This window comes from Colletotrichum godetiae, assembly GCF_030913485.1.
Source record: "Colletotrichum godetiae strain CBS 193.32 chromosome Unknown BDP55scaffold_22, whole genome shotgun sequence".
Lineage (NCBI taxonomy): Eukaryota > Fungi > Ascomycota > Sordariomycetes > Glomerellales > Glomerellaceae > Colletotrichum > Colletotrichum godetiae.
The window spans coordinates 307214-327496 of record NW_026851270.1 but is presented as its reverse complement, the minus strand read 5'-3'; the positions used below and the strand labels follow the sequence as shown (position 1 = coordinate 327496).

The window sequence follows — 20283 nt, the reverse complement described above, 5'->3', positions numbered from 1 at the left end:
GATTGGGCTCGGAAGAAACACATGCGCAGGGAATCGGGCGGCTATAGGATGACAGTGTTGGGCCTCTGTCCGTACAGGATTCTCGTCAATTATTACCCCGCCTCAGAATCCGAGCAGCTCCTAGCTAACAAGCGCTTCAACGCCTCCAACAAACATGGAAAGAAGATTTCCAGACCAGGTAGAACATGCTGGTGAAGACTGTGAGCTTGATAAAGCTGTCTCTGCTAGTACGCACCTTCTATCCAACCTTCCTTGGCCTGGGGGATAACTCGTTATGCTCACTCCTTGACATCATAACAGAGCTTCCAACAGGCTGTAGTGTGCTCGAAGTGTCACCATCAGGCCATAGTCTTTGGGTGGCCACGGTCAAGATCGTGGTTCAGCTTAAAGATGGAACAATAAACGAGTACTTTAAGAAAGTGATTAGCGGACTCAAACTTTGATGAAAATATTTCTGATTCTCTAGCAGGGTGCACGAGGTGCAGTTGGAATGGACATGATGAGAGGCACATTCGAAGCTGAACAGGCTCTATACATATTTTCCCCACGCCGGGTCCCAAAGCCCATCGGTTGGGGAACATACGCAGTCGACCCCCAGACGCACTTTTACCTTGGCCAGTTCGTGGAGATGCGGGAAGACCTACCTAGCGCTACAGAACGGGCAACTGCTGTGTCAGGGCTTCATGTCGATAGCATGGGGAAATCCTCAACCGGACGATTTGGCTTCCACGTCACCACTCATCTTGCCAATGTTCCAGTCAACAATTCGTGGGACCCTTCCTGGGAATCATTCTGGAAACAGCAGATGAAGGGCCTCTTCGACCAGGAAGACCATGTACATGGCACGGACGATGAGTTGACAACGCTCAAAACGGTATTTCTACACAAAGTTATTCCAAGGTACCCTGGTCCCCTTGAGAAAGAAGGACGATCTGTCACACCTTGCCTCATTCACTCAGATCTATGGCCCGGGAACATTAAGCCGAAGAAATTCTCGGATGGATTATGCATCTTTGACGCCTGCGCCTACTGGGGACACAATGAGGGTACGTACTAAAACATTTCAAGACTACCGAGACCCTGTGATTTCGATTATTAACAGTATATGTTGCCTCAGCTGATCTGGGTATCTGCCGAAATCCGAGATATAAGCTCGGTCAGCCATGTACCCTCGAATATCTCAAGCGGGTACCTGCCACGGAACCCACAGCTGATTTTGACGGCAGAAATGCTGTGTATGCGATGAAGTACCATGCGCTACTGTCAATCATGTATTGCTCCAAAGACGTAAGTTTTAGACAGACGTTGAAGAATGAGCTGAGAGAGATCATCGACAAGGCGGCACAATCGATACCCGATTAAGATATAGAAGACATGTCTGTTTGGCTCACTGAAGGTGGTATCTGCCTCATGAAGCTTTGATGAATTTCCTGGGCAGCGAAGCGAGTGTTTCCTACAAAATAGATCAGCTGGCAATACGTTTCGATTTATCAAAGGAAAGAGCTGGGATCAACATAACCCAAGAAAAAAGTTTCTTTCAAGCTGAAATCGAGTGCTGTTTCTCTTGGTTTGGTTCCAAACACGTTATGTTAACACAAGGTGCACGACGCAGTCAGTGCTCAACGCCCCCACGCCGCTAGGAAGCGGAGACGCCTTAGCGAGATAATAGGCGATAGCCCTGCTGGAACTTTCCGCTGAAAGTCTTTCTTCTCATCCTTGTTGAAACCTGCGAGTTTCTTCTTTCAACTCCATCACATCAACTCGTCCTACGACTAGTCAAACTCAACAACCACCGTCATGTTTGACCAGACTCTCAAGGCCATTGGCCTTATCTGGATTCTTTATACTGCCTACAAATTTTACGACGTCATTGCGATATGGATTCTTCCTTCTGTGTCATTGAAGAAATATCAGAAGAAGGGCTCCTATGAGTCCTGGGCACTCGTCACCGGCGGATCCGCAGGCATCGGACTAGGCTGTGCGCAAGAACTCGCCCTTCAAGGTTTTAACATTGTCTTACTGAGCAACAACGAGGACGACCTGGAGGACGCACGCGCTCTCATCGAGTCCGAATGTATTCGTCGACACAAGAACGAGATCGCGGTCCGCATTCTCAAGATCGATGCCAGCACCAGCACACCCGAAAAGGTGCAGGCTGCTGTCCACAACATGGATGACTTGAACATTACTGTATTGGTCAACAACGTTGGAGGTGTGCCCGCTCGACAGCCCGCGACCTGGCCTCTGCACGACTATACTGCCGAAGAGGTGGACAGCACCATCAATCTCAACGCGCGATTCATGGCACAGTTGACCCGGCTGATGCTCCCAGTTCTCGCCAAGAACGGTCCTTCTTTGATGCTCAACGTCAGCTCTGGGGGCAGGATGGGTACACCCGGTGTGGCTGTGTACTCTGGAACCAAGGGTTTCGTCTCTTCTTTCAGCAATGCCATCGCGAGAGAGATGAGAGCCGAAAAGAAGAAGGTCGACGTGCTTTGTCTCGTGGCTGACGACGCGAAAACGCAGTCAAACGCTCCAGCCATGGCACCGGGATCATCAGACGACAGGGAGTTTGCCAAAGCGGCTTTGAAGAGAGCGGGCAGGGCAGCTCAGAGGGGCATGCTGGAAATGACACCGTGGTTCAAGCATGCGGTCCAGATGGCATATATGCCTGAGTGGCGGCGGACTAAGGCCATGTCTGACTTGTTCAAGCAGGAAGTCGAGGCTCATAAGAAGGGCAAATGATCTCCTCTTCGGCGCCTGTTGATGTTAACTCCTTGGACGGTTATCGCCACGCTCGAATACGAACCATCATGTAAATGAAGGCATAGGTGGCTCGGAGGTAGATAAAAGGGGTTGGTTACTGGGAAGACACTTAGCGCAATTTTCTCAACCTGTGTTCATCATTAATTGTGGCTACGTTGGGACGCATGTGAGTTTGGTAAGTATGGCCTAGTCGTATCTTCGATTCGCTAGCTAGGTTCTACCGTGCGGTTTTCTAGTAACTGGGGGCGAAGTTGAAGCGGCAGCTATATTCTTCTGGAGTTTCAAAGAGAAATGACGAACTTGATAACTAGGATGCTAAGAATAAGTACCTCGTACAAAGAAAATTTGAGAAGATTTGCCAAGGCTGCCCTCTGTCCTGCAAGATAATCATCAACTCGGAGCTCCCTAAAGTTAGGGGCAAAATTCTTTGGAAGACGCTGGGTTTATGATGCCTAGATCAATGAATGTCTCATAATTCCAGTAATCGCTCTGAGTCCCTTGACCATCCACTGGGGCATTCCCCGAAAACTTGGCGGTCCAGTACGAGCTTCCTTGGGTGTACTTGGACCAAGCATAAAGCCCGTTGTTGAGGTTCTTGGCCCGGCTGGCAAAGGTGTTGTTATTGACAGCCTGAATAGACCATTCGCCAATGAAAACGGGGAACTTCCCATCGCTAATGGACCCCTTGGCATCTTCGCATATGAAAGTCGGGACGTTTTCGGAGGTGGTGGGCCTGCCGGCGAAGTAGTAATGATGAGCATCGAAAACCAGGTTGGCGTCTGTAGGGAAGTAAGGCGACCAAAACGGCTCAGGACGAAAGCTGCCTTGCAACATGACTGGAACCTTCGGGTTGACTTCCGCGACTCTCGAGAGGACACCGTTGATGAACTTCGCAACCCATGCAGCACCATCAATGCTGAGTGCATCCGGCGTACCAAACTTGGAGAAGTCGCGGTTGTCCACCGGTTCGTTGAGGGGTGCAATGGTGTATGACTGAGGAAACCCGGAGGCTTGGACATACTGAATGACGGCATCGATGGTTCGGTAGGAATATTCCAGGGCGGTTTCGTTGTTGAACCATCCGTAGTTGCCGTCCTTCTCTCCGATCCCTAGACCGTTCAGTCCACCCGGCAGAGAGTGGACATCAACGATGACGTGCATGTTGTACTTCGTAATGGCATATGTCGCAATGTTCTTCAAGAATTGAACCTGGTTGCCGGTATACAACTGGGAGCCTGGGACCTTGACCCAAGCAGCGTAGTTCGTGGGGATACGGAGGATTGTAACACCAGCTTTGGCAAGCTTGTCAATATCGGCCGGTTTGAAGTAGGTTGCATAACGTCGTTCCAGAACGGGACCACATTGAGAACCGAGGCGAACGCAGAGCCCCCACTCGTCAGTGGTGTTGCCGCCGTACTGACCCCAAAATTCGGCATCTATGACAGCCTCTTGAACAAGCCAGCCGCCGAGGTTGACTCCGTTGGCCTTGAAAGTCTTCCAATTGACATATTCTGGAGTTGGAACAGCGAATGCGCTGACGAGAAAGAGGCCAAGAAAGCCTAGGATGTTGAGCGCCTTCATTTTGAAGGCTGAGGTAGGTCTAGTGGAGAGTGATAGAATCGAGATACGAGTGTTAGCGCGGCTTGGTTCGGTGACCTGGAAAGATTGTTTCCGAGGCTGGTTCTGTGAACTCAAAGTCTCAACTACGCTATGAGGACATCTAGAGATTAAATAGTAAACCACACTGAAGTGTAAGACATATCATCCCGCAGTGATTGGCTCAAGGCCTTCCATAATGCAGGATTGAAGCTGCTAGACAACTGCCCAAATTCAGTTTGTCCTCTTAGCGCCGTTCTTCTTTGACCCGAAGTTTTGAAGCAACTTTAATCTTGCTACTCACTAATACTCAGTATTACTTACCAAGGTAGTATAGTGAGAACATCGGCTCCTCTTCCAGATACGGTCTAGGGTCACAGTCAACCGCTCTCAACGTGCTTGTTCTTTCCCGTATGCCACATGTGTAAGCGTGCGGGGCCCCGCACGTGGAGAGAGGGCGCATTAGGGGTTACTACCCTCCGCATTTCCCAAGGATCATAGAAGAGGAGATTGGCGTTACACCAACCGCGAAGACCTACACAAGCCAGGGTCAACCCCCCCTCTGTTCCGCGAAAGAATGACAGCATGATTATGCTTCTCTGGACGACTTGCAGAGATCTTGAAACGTCTGCTTTATTTCATGCCCCAGAACTACGTCTTGAACATATGGGCACCAAGAAGGTGAATCACCCAGTCTTGATGTTGTGGATGTTTCATTGTCCATCGACATTTTAAATTCGTTCTCAGCGGCTGAGCATCATACAACAAACGAGCAACGTACAGGACTCTTCTATCACGAAAGACACATTGCAAAAGTTCTCATGCCGTCCTTACTTACCAAGGTAGATGTGCAACCAAGGCCGCATCCAACTGGGGACTGTAAGCCTAGCGACAGTCCCGGTGGGTGAAGTATCCGGTGGGCGCCATCCACTTTCCGTCGCAAGGTGGCCTCCACCGGACGCCTCCATCACTAGACCTGTAATCCCACGTCGGCAATTACGTTGCTCCTCCAATAGTCGCTCGGGGAATGTCTTTGTGCTCTTCTCGGGAGAATTTGTAGCGAATGACTGTAGGCGTGTACCATTCGGAAGTTGCTTAGGCGTCTGAGCATTACGCTGAATCTTACCATAGGTAGTGAAGTCAAGACGATGTTTTGCGCTTTTTTGTAACTTGTCGCAAGGATACTCCGAGGACATTTCAATTGTTTAGGTTGCTGCTCGTTCTATAATTGATCTCTGCATTTCAAAGGTGTCCTTCGTAAGTTCTAGACTAATACTTCAACACCCTCTTTGTCTCTCGCGACACGTCTCTATTAATATCAGTCTGGAGTCAGAATTTCCTCTGCTGTCGTCCCTTACTTTCTATACTCTCCAGCAACAAAATCTTGCTCTCAAGAGCTATGCGTGATCATTGATAAGCACTGTTAACTAAAACACATCCCCATTTGTACTGGAGAAACAATGGCCCATCTTGTTGATGGCCTAATGGCAAACAGTTCATGACCTGCTCTGTAATACAATGCAGCTGCAATGAAGCTTCGCAACAAGAACAATTCTTCGTGAGTTAGAATGAGATTCACGCAATGACTCATGCATCCTCGAGGAGTTAGGGTTTTTACCTCCTCCAACACCCTTTGACTCATAATAAATGCTCTGAATACGAGCCTTGGTCGTTGGGGACAGAGAGGAGAGAAAAGAATGAAAAGATTAGTCAGCGATACGATAAACAAGCCAAAGTATGGTTCAGCTCATAGGTCTTTTCCGACTTGAAAAGAGCATCATCTGGTTGATTTGGCTAGCACATATCAGTGCCAGCTCTGAATTACAGATTGGGTTCGGAACTTGTCAAGCCACAAATATCACGATGGCTTATGGTTCCAGCCTGACCCGGCACATCTAAGTGAGCATTGCTGGATCTACTCTTGTCAATGAAGCCGGTCTATGTGAGTCATAATCAAGGTTCTTTATTGAATGTTTACTATTCAGTCAGTGTTGCCGAGGATATGTGTACGTATCTTGCATGTTATCAGATTCAATTATTCTCTTTACCTAGAGGTGGAGCCCAAGCTTTCGGAATGAATACAATGCGGCCGATTAACAGCTTTTGAACTTAAACGGCATAGCAATTTGTGACTTATGCTCTTAAACTCTTACCCGGGCTCTGAGCATGCTTGTTGCCACACGCGGGCCCGCGATAACACCGAGCTAGACGTCTTCATACCATAAATATGATGGCGCGCATCAATGAGCGCTCGGCGATCCGATGAATCCGTTGGTGGTCTGTAAGTCCGCAGAAGCGACCCCAAGAACCTTGGACGGAATGGTTGCATTTGGGATAAACCCACCGAACTTCTATCATCAGTCAGTTCTTGGCACATAGTCGACGTGTAATTCGAGATCTCGGTCACATATAGCGGTTGCTTAGGACAACTGGCTTTTGACGTTACGGTGATGGTAAGTGCACAGGTCAACATCTGACGATGCTTATGGGGCAGCGCTGTGATGGTAGGTACAAGTGCCTACCGTGCGCTGGCGGTTTTGTCGAGTGCAGCTGTCGCTATTTTAATCAGGTAGCGTGGTGAGTCAAAAAATTGTGTCCGCGGGCGGGATCATTTTCTCCTGTAAAGTACTATTCTTCTTGTTTAGGCTTTGCTGACACCGCTTCAGTAAAACTGTAGTCGCATCGATTCCGTTTAGACCCACTACTAGGAATAGCTGGGTCTCATTTGCTTGCCCTGAAGACAAATTGATTGGGGAAATCAGAGAGCCATAACGCGGGATGCGGCATAATCTCTTGATCCGATCTCCATTTTGGTGTACTGTCTTAGGTTCAGCTTGGCAAGAAAGCTAGAGCATCACAGCTTTGGACTGGTAGCACTCCACTTCGAAGGACATGAATCATCGGGGACGTGCGACCGATGCGGGCAACAGCCAACAATGGAACGTCGCTGCTGATTACTTGCCCAACTTGCATTGGGCCTAATCAATCTGTTGCGTATCATTTTGCCTCGTATTCGATCTCGTTCATTGGATACTTGCGTTCGAGAACACATCACATTGCACTCGTTGGATATTCCTCCTACCTACGCTTTATACAAGACCTCCGAAGCCGAGGTTATGGACAAGAAGATTGTCAGTTCATTGACACGCTGGAGTGATTGGCACTGCGGGGTTTCAAAGGTGACACTACCTCACAAGCACATGTGCCAATGCTGGTATTAATAATCCAGCCGAAACATGGCTCGCGGACTATGAGGACTCCGACCAGTCAGCAATGCTCAGATCAGCCGCTCGCCGACTCGGGCGAAGCGGTAACAAAATATATCCACTTTCACTGGCTGCAAATGGTTGCATATGCAGCGACGTTTTACTCAGCTACACTTCATACTACCCGTTATGGACATGGTTTACTGATTCATTGTTACATCAGGTCCACGGAAAGGCGGGTATTTAGTTGCGGAGTTTAAAGTCTGGTTCTACTGCAGTATTTACTCTGCATTGACTATTTATGAGATGAAGTATAAGACCCAGGCTCCCAAAGCCATCGGCTGAAACACGATCCAGAACAATTTATCACGATCTTCACAATGCCGACCTTCGAGGAACACGATGTTGGCTACGCCGACAACAAAAACATTCACTACCTCGCCGCTGGTCCAGTCAATGGACCTCTCCTCATATTCGTCCATGGCTGGCCAGCAATTGCACTAGCATGGAAGCCTCAGCTTGAGGCGTTCAGCGCTCTGGGATTCCGGGCCATCGCACCGGACATGCCCGGATACGGCAAATCAACAGCTCGCAAAGTCATCGAGGACTATTCCCAGCAGAGCATTCTCGAGGGTCTGCTGGCACTCCTCGCACACACCGGTCGGAGGGAGGCCGTCTGGATTGGTCATGACTGGGGTTCTCCGTGTGTTTCAACAGTTGCAGCCCAGCATCCGGAAGTTGTCAAGGCGCTAGTGAACGTCTGCGTTCCGTATCGCACACTCGACTTGGGACTGAAAAACATCCTGAGTCTTGTTAACCGCCAGGTCTATCCCGAGGACCAATATCCCTACGGGCAATGGGACTACATGCGCCATTACGAAGAGGACTTTGAGAAGGCTATCGCCTGGTACGAGAAGGATGTCGAGGGAATCAACAAGGCTTTGTGGCAACCGGGCAAGCCAGTTCATCCCCCTAAACCCACATTCACTGCCACAGTCAGAAAGGACGGAGGTTGGTTCGGCGGCATCCCAAAACCTCCATCACCGGACCAACTCCCAGCTCCCCTCCTTGAAGGAGACGTCTTTGATGAGTTCACCAAGTCGATGAAAAAGACAGGATACTGGCCGGGATCAGCCTACTACATGAATCACGAGCGTAATCACGAGTTCAACTCAAAGGCACTAAACGGTGGCAAATTTGAGAAGCCTGCTTTGCTCATCCATGCAGCCTTCGACTACGTTTGCGAGACCAAGACTACCCGACTGGCCGAGCCAATGCGTCAGGCCTGTAGCAACCTCACCGAAGTTACTGTGCAAGCTGGACATTGGGTAAACATGGAAAAGCCGGCTGAGACCAACGCAGCTCTTTCTAGGTTCATCATTGAGGAAGTTCCTGATTACTGGCCTGGGTTTTGGGAAAGCGGGTATGCGAAGCGCGAAAAGTCGGTGCTATGATTTCGTTACAATTCAGTCACCTCAAGGTAGCATCGCTATAAGCTATCCTATCAAGGTACCTGCAATCAATAGAGTCGATAATAAGGTGGGCAATAAATTCGTTATGATACCACATCGGCCATATCTTAAGCACATACGGTAGTCGATGGTGTAATAGGCACCGGGAGCTCCGAACCGCGGAAAAGTCCAGTCTTCTTGGGATGTCGACTATACCAGCACCCACTGATATAAACAAGTCACTGATAGCAAGGAACTAAAACTCTAAAGGCCCACTTAGACTCTTAAGATAATTAATGCCTTTTCAAAGTTCAGGTGTAAAGCATTGTGTAGTTCTTGCTTAGCAAATTAGTACTTTGGTGCTGTGTCAGGAACCCAGTGTCGATTGCTTATCTCCAAGTATAACTACTAGACCTTGCATGCAAATATTTGACTGTACAAGATTGGACACCGTAGTACTCCTCTATTGTGACATGACCTACAAATGGATGGGCCTAAGTATAGTACCCTAAGGAATTAAGAGAATCAAGCTGATATGCCAAATGTCTCAAGCTTTTTGACACCTTCCCTAGCCAGGAGGGAGAGAGAGCATGAAATTCGATAGATCATCCAACTGCTTCTGTCTTGCCTTGAACAACTCCAAAAATGGCTCTTCGGGACCGACTGAACCAACCAGAATGTGTTCGGTGCCTAGGACAAGCTGCTTATATTTCTCGTCGGCAAATACATCAACAGGCATTCCCATCGATCGACCTTGCTCTTTGCCAATGTAGTCATGAAATTCGACTGGGACAGTTGTCAGTGTTGTCCTTGATACTACAAATAGCAAATTGAATAACTAACTCTGCATTAGGGGAGCCAAAATCTCGATGATTTTAGTGCTGATTTTAGTGCTAGACCCTTGTAGTTGTTGCCTCAAAGAATAGACATAGGTATGAAGAGCGGCCTTGGAGGCAGAGTATGCTGGCAAAGTCACCGCAGGAATTAGAGAAAGATGTGTGCCGGTAATGATCAAGCCTGTCGGTATCACTTTGTCCTAGAGTCTCGGCAGAAACTTGACCGAAATATCGACAACGCTTAAAAAGTCGCTGTTGATCTCTTTGGGCTTAGAATTCCTGAGTTGATGAAGACGCAGTCTAGACCAAGAAACTCATCGACAACCCTGTTCAAGTGTCAACAGTAGGTCGCTTATGCTTGCCGCATGGAGTTATCAAGTCCGCCCAAGGCCTTTGCACTTTTCGGGTCAAGTACCCCATTCCGAGGCGGGGGAGGGGGAGGGGGAGGGGGCGGGGGCGGGGTGCTTGTGGGCAGTAATATTCCTTGGGACTGACCTATTCACAAAACCATCGAGACCTGCCCTGTCTGTGATGTCGAACCTGATGGAAGCCGCCTTGATCGAGCCATGCTTCTTGGCAAATGCATCGAGTCGTTCTTGGCGCCGACCGACGGCGATGACTTTGGCACCGTTCTCTACAAGCTTATCCGCCATTGCTGCCCCGATGCCGGAAGTGGCACCGACGAGAAGGACTGTTGGCGGCAGGCGATTTCAATTGTCGGGATTACAGAAGTGGACTGTACATGAAGCCGAGCGACTATCCCTTTTCCTGATGTCTGGCATTTTATCCGAGACATGTACTTTAGCCAATACAGCTTGCCGTGTCTCGAGCTTACACTCTGAATGATAATGTCAAAGAAAACAAGGTGCCATCGGTTTTTAGTGTCGATCTCGCATGTTGCATTTCGGCTATTGGCATTTGGGAGTCTATGTCTATTATCTTGGGAAATCTATGTCTGCTTCAGGGGTATATTTGCACCCGCAAAATCGGGGATCAACCATTTCGCGTCATCACAGTGCAAGCACTCTTTCTAATTCTCAGCAACAATGTACTCCGTGCAAAGGAGCTCGGATCTCAGATCCATGACATCAGCAATAGTCTTGTTGGGAATGATCTCAGCCATCCACAAAACGTGGTTCAGGGTGGTGTCATTGCCCGCGTCACCGTCGTAATCGAGGTAAGCCGAAGAGGGGGTGAGCCAGCGGTTCTGCTCCATGATAAAGGTAGGAGGGATGAGCTGACCGCTCATATCCGTGAGGCGGGAGGACAGGTTCGCAAGCTGCCAATCCCACCAAAGGCGATCCAAGTTGGCGTGATGCAGGAAGAAGATCGGGTCACCAGGGCTCGCGTTCTGGTTCTCCATCTGATGCAGGCATTAGAAGTACTACAGGGAATTGAGAGATAGTGTCACTTACAGTACCACCAGTTGCAAGGTGGCCGCAAGAGTGAGGGGAATCAACGTAGCAGAAGTTGGCTTCATTGTATGTCTCCTTCACATAACACTCATCGACGTAAGACTGGTTGGCGAAAGTGAATGCAGTCTGGTTGAACTCGCGAGAGAGGCAGTACTCGTCATAGTAGTCGATGCCATAAATTTGGTCCATGCGAAGGGTCGTGTTGGCGAAAGCACCATCGATGACGCAGTTAGTACCTTGGGTGGTGTTGACACCGTTGGTTCCGAAGCTGAACTCGTCCGAACCCCAAACAGAGGCCTTCTCGACGGTTCCAAACACCTCAAGATCGCGCTGCTCGTCCCAGTAGGGCAGGGCACCGGTGTATCCGCACTCTTCTTGGAGGAGTATTTCGTGGAGACGAAGGAAGAGGCGGTGCCAGGGAAGGAAGGCTCTGAATGTGGGGATTAGATAAATAATGGACAGTGACTTTTTCAGGAAACCTACCCGACTCCGTGAATGAAGTTAGACTGTTCAACGTGGCAGCTTTGAAGTTCATCCCATCTTGTCTTCGCACCCTTGATGCCCGTCTTGGCCGGTGATTCAAACAAGCACTTGACAGCCTGAAGGTAGTCGGATTTCTCCCGGTTCTCCAAGGTGTGCCTGTTCACTTATGTTAGCAGCCGATAGGAAAGTCGTTTAAAGGTCCAGGTTTCATCTCACCATGCCTTCCTCTGGTTCATAGAAGTGCAAGTAGAGTTAGAGATTGTTCCGTTGTGGCCGTTATGACCGTTGTGGCCGTGGGCGGGAAAGACAGGCGATGCGCTAGCGACGGTAATGGCCGAGGCCAGGCTCAAAAGAGTGGACGACTTCATGTCGATCAACGAGAGACGAGCAGTTCTGGAAAAAGATCTGCAGAGCAAGCGACATGCAACTTGGTGAAGAGCAAAGCCTATTGTTCTTATGCTTTAGAGAAGAGGGAGACAGGTTTCACTTATACTGACAGCACGAAGCCAAGACTTCGGGATCTCCCTAGACTCCTCCTAAGATAGGAGCTCAAGGACCCGGAGTGGAAATTTTCGAATTCAGGATTCTTCAAGCTCCGAAGCGCAGATATCCACCAGCTGCGCAGAGAAGTTGCGACGGCTCTACGAAAGAAGCCGCGCATGCAGCTTGGGGATCCGCTTGCCCCATTGCAAACTTGGCGATGCTTGAGATAAAGATTTGCCTCCCGGCGTCTATTCGTCTCGAGTTACCCATTCGGTGGATGCCGGACAGGGGTGTCAATGATGCATCGTTCATCCAAAGGTAAATCTTAGCATGGAAGTCGACCGAGGCCCGATTTGCCTATCCGTAATCTGTGTCTTGTGGGGCATGATGGATACTCAAAAACCTACAACTTCCCTGACAGCATCCCACCTGGCATCCCACATACCGAGAGTCTGGATCCGTGGATAGAGTGGACGGATCATCGGACGAATGAGTGTTTCAAGCACAAGACAAGCACATGCCAACTTACGAATTGGGACGAACATGCACAACCGTCGGAAGGATAAAATTGGTTATCGGGTCCGGAATCCCACCTTCGGCTTGGGGCAGGTCCGAGACTCTATCCCAGCCGACGACGGCGACGACGGCCCTACTCAGCCCTCCACGTGGCGTAGCTGACGACGAAGATAACATGAACCCCCTTCTAGTGATGATTGAAGAAGGAAAAAGCAAAATCAGAGCAGGGGAAACGGCAGTGCGAGCCGTATTGGCAACGGTGTTTATCGGAGGCCAAGTCCGTGCTTGACTCGTTTCCGACAGAAACAAGATACCAGCAGAGCGTTTGGCACCAAATATGTCATTCCAGAACCTCTCAATACAATCAAGATCTTGAAATAAGAAATATTGTTGCAGAGCAGGAGTTGCCGAAGTTCTCAAAAACACTCTTCCACCAGTGTGTCGGCGACTGCGCTGATGATGGCTTTCTATCTGCAAGGAGAACATATGGTCGGTACATCTTGATAATCTTCGGATTTCGCACGCTACCATCTTGGTCTCTAGGCCATAAGCAATGTTTCCATTTGGCTTCTAATATGCACAGCTGTGACATGGTTGCGGGACAACGTAGGGTCGGTTATCGCTACAGCAGACTAGCTGTGACATATCCTGGGAGCATAGTGGAGAGTCGTCATACGAGACTGTCAGTGCAACCAACCCGATGGCGGCTGCACCCGAATGGAATCGTTTCAACAATGTCACCTTCTCAGCGTTTACGAAATGGAAACTATTCCATGATCATTATCAACCCAGTGGGGGCAAAAGCCATCGACCGAGAGTTATCGAACCTTAATCAAGTTTAGGGGCGGACCGTGCTATTGCACCACAAACTCTACGGCAAAGTCTGCCAGGATTCAAATTTTGAAAAGTCTGTTGCAAGTCTACGTAAGTAGATCTATGTACTGTGGATGGAGCGCCGTAGCGGGCTGACGCCTCCAGTCCCAAAGCCTTGAATTCAGTGAAGGTCAAGAATTAAGGGCAATGAAGATAGTAACTAGTTGCCCTTGGGATTTTGTTCGTCGAGCAGATTTTTAATCAGCCTTAGACAAGTAGGATGATAAAAGTCTTGATATTTTTCGAACAGCTCCAACGCCAGCCCTTCGTCAACCGACAATAATTGCTTAAACCTGTAAATGATTAGTACTAGTGTTGTGACTGATTACTTGTCCCCTCTTCGCTTCAACTTACAACGGCCTCACAAACTTCATTCTTCCTGTCTGCCCCAGCACTTCCTCAGTCTGCTTCAAAACGCCACGATCGCCGGCTCGAAGCGCGACGTGAAGGTATCGAGTGACAACTTCGAGATTACCAGACTTTCCCACATCATAGAGATCGTCAAGAAGCTTACAGTATCTTGTCGAGACTGGTTCCGAGTTTTCGATGAGCAAATCGAGGAAGACCAACACTTGCCCTACAGTCCAGCCCTTGACATCATCGGAAGATGGCTTGAAGAGAGAACCAGTCGAGAGGCTGTTCCAACGATCCGCTAGGTTAAGAGCCTCCTTGTATAGCCCAGAGCTGAAATCTGGCTTGGGAGGTACGCCCGGCTTATGAAGCCACGATTGCCAGTCAACGCGACTCAGTGCCAAGGTAGCAGCAGCATCAGGCGAGAAGAAGTCAACAACGCAATCTTTGAATTGAGTTGAGTCAACGGCAGCGCCGTAGAATGTCCGGAAATACTTGATTGACGAAATCTTAGCTTTCTCCGAGTGTCGGCAGCAAAATGTGATACTTACGTGTGGGACAAACTTGAGCCACTTCTCTCGCCCAACGGTCTTCTCCAGATAGCACAGGAAGGTGTAGCCCTTTTCGTACGAGATCTTGGACATAATATCATCCGGCCTCTTACCTTCGAACTCAAGTACCAGGCTAGTGAAGACGCTGTCGTTACCACCGTACGTTTCGATGGATTGAATGAGGTCTTGCCAGCCGACAATGGCTTGGAGCTCGACCTCATCGTCTCCTCTGAGTTCGCGCACGATATTCCTTTCGGTCCAGACAGTCCACCCTTCATTCAGCCAGAAGTGCTCCCAGGACGCATTGGTGACGAGATTGCCACTGTAGCTATGCGCGAACTCGTGGGCGACCACAGAGATGTTCTCTCGGTCTCCCGAGACAACTGTGGCGCTGTAAAAGTTGAAAATGGGGTTTTCCATGCCGCCAAGGTGGAAGGACTTTGGTAATACGACAAGATTGTAAAGCGGCCATGGGTATTCGAAGATGAGATTCTAGGTTGTTTAGAATGGCGTCAGTGGAACTCCTCTCATATTGACTCAGATTCTTACCTCTGCAGATTTGATAATGGCTTGCAAATCTGGCTTAAACTCTTCTTTGCAGGCTCCCAAGTCACCAGGGGCGCAGTAAACATAGCTTTTCGGGCCAATTTTCTCTCCAGCCAAATTTCTGTTTAGAGCTGTGTTAGTCATAGTGTATGTGAGGGTGATCTCTGAATGACTTGCCCGCTTGCTACGGCGAAAAGGTAGTTCGAGATTGGAATCTCCATCTTAAACTTGTATGTCTTCTGTTCGGTCGTGTCTGCGATGGATTGGAAGACTAGCTCGGCCTCAGGAACACCACTCGCTACGACAGGAAGTATTGAATGGATCGTGATATCGAAAGTGCTTTTGATGGATGGTGTGTCCTGGCACGGGAAAATGGAGCGGGCATGAACCGGTTCGCACTGAGAGACTATCGCCCATTAGCTGAGACCGACAAGTCGTAATGCAGTTCAGTACTCACACATGAAGGGATACTTTTTATCGTCCGTCTGTGAGGGGCTGAACCACTGAAGGCCAGTAGTGTTCTCTGTCGTCTGGAAGTCCACCTTGCAAGCGTCTCAATTAGCCGACTCCATCGTTGGTGGTACAGCAGGTTCGAAATATCAACGTACTGTGAGCTCAATGGTTTCCCCTTCATTGTAAGACCTCCCAAGTTCGATACACAATGGACTGCCATTCTCTCCATCGTTGGGTTTCAATGTCCACGGTGCCTTTTCCCCTGAATGGCATACTCCTTTGATGACAACATGACTTGTGTCTAGAACAATTTCGGTAAGACCTTGAACTTTTGCTTGGCCAGTGATAGCGGTTTGTCCAAACAAGATCTTGCGACCAAAGTCAATCGCCAAGTCAAGGGTCGTATGCTTTGTTGAAAAGTCGTGGAAATTGGAGCTGGTGTTGACATCTGTGACAACGTTGATTGGGCACATTGTGTAGCTTTTGTGCTGCACGCGGACGTCTGGGCGGGGGGGAGAGAGAAAGCCTAACGCAATATGTAAGAGAGAGAGAAAGAGAGAGATTCGCGGTGAATTTTGATACTCTGAGTCTCGTAAACTAATAAACTCGAGGAATCGAGCAATGCTACGTCAGGTATTCATAGATGCGATTCAAGTGTCTAACTATTCCGTGCCCCGCAATTTCATTGCCCCTCACCTGGTCGTTCAATATTGCCTATTGCGGCAATTCGGTGCACCCCGCGCTAATTGTTATCCTTGCTCGCACAGATACGATCCAGAAATTGACTCGGTTGGTTTTTACCGTTTGAGACCGTTGGGGAAAGATAGTTGCGGCTTTGAACCCGTTGTTATTTCTAGAAACTAATTACAAGCCTTGTTTGCTCTGGCGCCAGAAGTTTGTAACCTCTTTTAGATAAGCTCCGTAAAGCTTGATGGCGTTGATGCTATTGGGGATTAGCCTTCGTGCGTGTAACTGCAGATCTTTAGTGCTGCGTGACGACTTACTAGTTGCTCTTATCCAACTTCTCGTTAGTGGAATGTTGTCCATCGGTAGGCCGACCAACGGGCATAAGAAGCACGTTCTTTTTCAAGGTCTTCTTGAAATCCAAAGCGATGGGAATGCTGAGAGAAGTTAGTGTTGGTCTATCACACACTGGAATTCAATGCAAAGACTGACCTTCCACCTTCGCAGGTCAGAGCAGGATCAACACCCCAAACATCCCGTGTCGCTTGAATAGCGGCCTGGTAGTTCCAGTGACTCGCTTCCTCATAGAACCAGTCATTCGGATGACACTCGATTTCAATGTCATTCTTGCTTCCGAGACTCTCGAAACGGTCCTTGATGTGTTTCCGTACCCGCTCGTCAATGTCCTCCCACTTCATGAAAGGCACAGTACGGATGCTGAACTTTCCGACAAGTTTAGCAGGTATGGATGTGACGGCCCCGGCTCCAGGCAGGGCATTCTCTATCCTGTGCAGACTGAGAGATGGCTTCTTCCATCTATGGAACAAAAGTAGCATTTAGCATATTGATCTGAGGTTGGGTTGCGGATGAACATACCGAGCGACCAGGGCGTCAGCCTGGTTATCATGGAGGCTTCTGCCCCCGGTGCCACCATACAAGGAGTCCTCCGAAATGTTGAGCTTCTGGTAGCTTTCATACTCTTCCTTTGTGACGGCCTGGACGTTGTCGTAAATTCCAGGTATCAGAATCTTGCCATTCGAATCCACCAAAGAAGCCATGATGTTGACCATGTCGGTCATTGGCTCCGATATTTGACCACCGAACCCGCCACTGTGGGCGTCCACCTTGGCACCAGTGATGGTGACGAGGTAGAAGATGATGCCTCTGAGTCCTTGAGGAACACTGATCTGCTCATCGCTTACCCAAACAACATCTGTAATGCAGACTACGTCGACGTCCTTGAAATACTTGTCCGCCTCATCTTCTAGGCCCTGCCGGAGACCAAATGACGCCGTCTCTTCCATGCCTTCAAAGCAGAAGACCAAGTTGGCCGGTACGTCTACGTCAACCTTCTGGAAAGCTTCTATCATGTTGATCCAGCCAACGAGAGGACCCTTATCGTCTGAGGTGCCTCTGCCGCAAATCTTGCCGTCTTCTTCCACCGTCATCACAAAAGGCTCATGCTTCCATCCGTCCTCGATAGATGCGGGCTGAACATCGTAATGGCTGTATACAAGCACCGTTGGCTTCTCAGGGTCGCTGCCGTAGCGCCCCAGCACCAGAGGAGGAAGGTCAAGATCTGTGCCCTCCTGCTTGCCAAGGTCTTTGAGTTTCACATCAACACCGACAGCCTTCAGCTTGGTCGCAACCCACTCGCTCATCTGCTTCCAAATTAGGTGCCGCCAACTATATGCCTTGGTGTCATATCGCTCCTTCGTCTAACTCACCGCAAACACATCCTTTCTACTGTCGGCATAAGCAGAGATTGACGGAATCTTGATTGCATCTCCCAGTCCTACACGAGGTCAAAGTCAACTACGGCCCTTTGAATCAGAGCTAAACCCAAATTTTGGACGTACTATCGATGAAGACACTCTCAAGCTCATCAACCCTGACTTTGAGATTAGCGAGCCGAAGGTGCAAGGATGCCTGTCAAATTCCACTCACTTGGCATAAAAGCTAGCCAGTGCTTCATTGGTATCGTTCACCGGGCGCGCCGAGGTTGAAGCCATTGTGGCGATCGAGGCGAGTGTCTTAGTCAGCAAAAGCCGAGATTTAAACCACAATCAAGCCTCTTTTAGCACTATCACCAGCTTCAATAATTGACTCTGGGCGCTAATTTTGATGTTGAAAGAGGGGAAGTTGAGCTTTCCGAGTCCAGTCTAGTCGCACCGAGACCCACGTCAAGCGAGATCGGATTACGAGTGGTGCAGCGTGGGGGCCGATGTCATGGTCCACACCGAGATACTACCCAAAAGGGGAATCAAGAACGAGGAAGCTGACTTACACCAGCACACTTGGCACCAGCATGAAGAAGATAACGACAAACTTGACAGAATACGACAAGATCTTGCAGTCTGATGCAATAAGTTCCAAGCAATTGGTCATCTTGTCACCAGTTGTCTTCCAGTTCATCCTCGGACTTGCCACTTCACTCACCCAGCAATCATCACCCTCATCAGATATGCAGCAAAAACGCAAGATCCTCGTCATTGGTTCACCCTGCGACAACGTACCCGACAAAGTATGGGCAGACTTCAACACAAGTTATGAAATACTGACATACGACTTCCCGAAATTGAACGATTTCTACCAGTCCATGATATCCGGCACCTGCCAGAACATCGATGGAATCATGCGGATTGGCGTCATCAGCACTGCAACTGACAACGAGAGAGTGACGCTAGGCTGGACTAGACAAGCGCTGCCACATTTTCCATCAACTCTCAAGATGATTGTCAACTTTGGGCACGGCTTTGAAGAAGAGGATATCACGGGCCTCAACGCCCGTGGTATCGAGTTCTTCAACACGACGGGCGGGAGTGAAGCGACTGCCGTGGTCGCAGTCTACCTCATCATCTCGGTATTCCGTCAGCTAAATCACTACGAAAGAATGCTTCGCAATGGGCAATTTTTACCGGCCCTGATACACTCATCTCAAAATGCAGTTGACCCGTTTGGAAAGAAGCTCGGCATTGTCGGCATGGGTTCCATCGGCCAAACCGTCGCAAGACAGGCGGCTGCCCTCGGAATGGAAGTTCACTGCATCAATAGGCCCAACCTTCGAAGAGCCTTAAAAGCTATGAAGGATGAGGATGAGCCCGTCAAGCGGCTTTTGCCACCTGTCATATTCCATGAGGATCTTGAGGATCTCGTTGCTTCTGTGGATTGCTTGGTTCTGGCATGCTCTTACTCTCCGGGTACGCACCACCTCCTGTCGAGGGATATCTTCTCTAGAATGAAGAGGGGCATTCGGATTATCAATGTGGCTAGAGGCCGTTGCATAGACGAGGAAGCGTTGTGTGACGCCATAGAGAACGGCACTGTTGCAGCGGCTGGCCTTGATGTCCATTACAACGAGTAAGTTTCTCACTAGACCCTCATACTGAGTATGCAAAGCTGACGGAATGAGACCGACTGTGAACCCGAGGTTACTGAAGCATGACTGCGTGACACTTCTACCTCATCTCGGAGGACTCACTCACGATTCGATGAAGGTTCGCGCTCAACCCCGTTTTGCAGTTTGATTGGTTTTGCTGACGAATAGACAGAATCATGTCTTGATGGCCATGAAGTGTGTAGATGACTTCTTCGCCTCTTCTGATTTGACTTAAGGCTAGGAATTCCAAATAGGCACGGGTTTGAATGATCGGATGGTACTATGCTAAGAGATGTATTGAAGAAATCCCAGTTCAAAAGTCATCGAACATGGTCGTTGTGATGATAGATTGAGTGAAGGTTGCTTAACAGTTATGTCGATTTGTGCATTTGGATTAGGCCCAAACTGCGGTAGATTGTTGTTGAGAATGCGCGATTGGCCAGTTCTCTTTCATCAAGCATAACTACGCCTTTATGGATGCCTCGGTAAATTCATTCTTTGAGATGATCATCTCGTATCTCCACTGAGGACAACCGACTCGCTGTGACCTGCTACAGTCACTGGCCGTACTGCCATGATCAATAGTACTTCTTTCACCAAGAAAAATACACAGAGTATACACCTTACTCCGAAAGCAGTGATGAACATAAGTTTTATCAGGTTGGAGCCCAGTATTAAGCTGCTCAAGATGTCG

The 20283-nt window shown here is 49.1% G+C and overlaps 9 protein-coding genes across 9 annotated transcripts; 4 read left to right on the top strand and 5 right to left on the bottom strand.

Moving 5' to 3' along the window:
• The first annotated feature begins 67 nt into the window (after positions 1 to 67).
• On the top strand, positions 68 to 1480 carry BDP55DRAFT_611010 (Fructosamine kinase-domain-containing protein). Its single transcript, XM_060571178.1, has 4 exons — positions 68 to 227; positions 301 to 419; positions 470 to 1046; positions 1118 to 1480. The coding sequence occupies exons 1-4, from the start codon at positions 155 to 157 to the stop codon at positions 1360 to 1362; spliced, it is 1014 nt and encodes a 337-aa protein (XP_060429228.1). The 5' UTR covers positions 68 to 154; the 3' UTR covers positions 1363 to 1480.
• A 248-nt stretch (positions 1481 to 1728) lies between these two features.
• Positions 1729 to 3195, top strand: BDP55DRAFT_664877 (3-ketoacyl-CoA reductase). The gene has a single exon (XM_060574997.1). The coding sequence runs from the start codon at positions 1798 to 1800 to the stop codon at positions 2743 to 2745; it is 948 nt and encodes a 315-aa protein (XP_060429227.1). The 5' UTR covers positions 1729 to 1797; the 3' UTR covers positions 2746 to 3195.
• Positions 3178 to 4347, bottom strand: BDP55DRAFT_729003 (glycoside hydrolase superfamily; the record flags this gene model as incomplete). The annotated part of the gene is made up of 1 exon (XM_060579512.1): positions 3178 to 4347. The coding sequence occupies one exon, from the start codon at positions 4345 to 4347 to the stop codon at positions 3178 to 3180; it is 1170 nt and encodes a 389-aa protein (XP_060429226.1).
• A 3580-nt stretch (positions 4348 to 7927) lies between these two features.
• Positions 7928 to 9022, top strand: BDP55DRAFT_552996 (Alpha/Beta hydrolase protein; the record flags this gene model as incomplete). The annotated part of the gene is made up of 1 exon (XM_060569257.1): positions 7928 to 9022. A coding segment is annotated over one exon (1095 nt), but the record flags the coding sequence as incomplete, so codon positions are not given.
• Positions 9023 to 9587: 565 nt separating this feature from the next.
• BDP55DRAFT_704411 (uncharacterized protein) lies at positions 9588 to 10674 on the bottom strand (the record flags this gene model as incomplete). Its single annotated transcript, XM_060578004.1, has 5 exons — positions 10598 to 10674; positions 10351 to 10546; positions 10151 to 10181; positions 9863 to 10055; positions 9588 to 9805 (listed from the first exon to the last, which is right to left on the bottom strand). Exons 1-5 carry the CDS (start codon positions 10635 to 10637, stop codon positions 9588 to 9590), a joined length of 678 nt encoding a protein of 225 aa, XP_060429224.1. The 5' UTR covers positions 10638 to 10674.
• A 211-nt stretch (positions 10675 to 10885) lies between these two features.
• Positions 10886 to 12121, bottom strand: BDP55DRAFT_768770 (amino acid transporter; the record flags this gene model as incomplete). Its single annotated transcript, XM_060581035.1, has 4 exons — positions 10886 to 11218; positions 11271 to 11700; positions 11754 to 11909; positions 11970 to 12121. The coding sequence occupies 4 exons, from the start codon at positions 12119 to 12121 to the stop codon at positions 10886 to 10888; spliced, it is 1071 nt and encodes a 356-aa protein (XP_060429223.1).
• A 1542-nt stretch (positions 12122 to 13663) lies between these two features.
• BDP55DRAFT_704409 (peptidase family M1-domain-containing protein) lies at positions 13664 to 16017 on the bottom strand. The gene is made up of 7 exons (XM_060578003.1): positions 15682 to 16017; positions 15531 to 15615; positions 15251 to 15479; positions 15077 to 15194; positions 14528 to 15019; positions 13980 to 14470; positions 13664 to 13918 (listed from the first exon to the last, which is right to left on the bottom strand). Exons 1-7 carry the CDS (start codon positions 15997 to 15999, stop codon positions 13786 to 13788), a joined length of 1866 nt encoding a protein of 621 aa, XP_060429222.1. The 5' UTR covers positions 16000 to 16017; the 3' UTR covers positions 13664 to 13785.
• Positions 16018 to 16090: 73 nt separating this feature from the next.
• On the bottom strand, positions 16091 to 18336 carry BDP55DRAFT_664865 (peptidase family M20/M25/M40). The gene is made up of 7 exons (XM_060574996.1): positions 18158 to 18336; positions 18070 to 18101; positions 17938 to 18005; positions 17087 to 17871; positions 16703 to 17026; positions 16531 to 16647; positions 16091 to 16469 (listed from the first exon to the last, which is right to left on the bottom strand). The coding sequence occupies exons 1-7, from the start codon at positions 18220 to 18222 to the stop codon at positions 16391 to 16393; spliced, it is 1470 nt and encodes a 489-aa protein (XP_060429221.1). The 5' UTR covers positions 18223 to 18336; the 3' UTR covers positions 16091 to 16390.
• Positions 18337 to 18518: 182 nt separating this feature from the next.
• Positions 18519 to 19899, top strand: BDP55DRAFT_715817 (uncharacterized protein; the record flags this gene model as incomplete). Its single annotated transcript, XM_060578320.1, has 3 exons — positions 18519 to 19570; positions 19623 to 19707; positions 19762 to 19899. The coding sequence occupies 3 exons, from the start codon at positions 18519 to 18521 to the stop codon at positions 19822 to 19824; spliced, it is 1200 nt and encodes a 399-aa protein (XP_060429220.1). The 3' UTR covers positions 19825 to 19899.
• Positions 19900 to 20283: the final 384 nt, after the last annotated feature.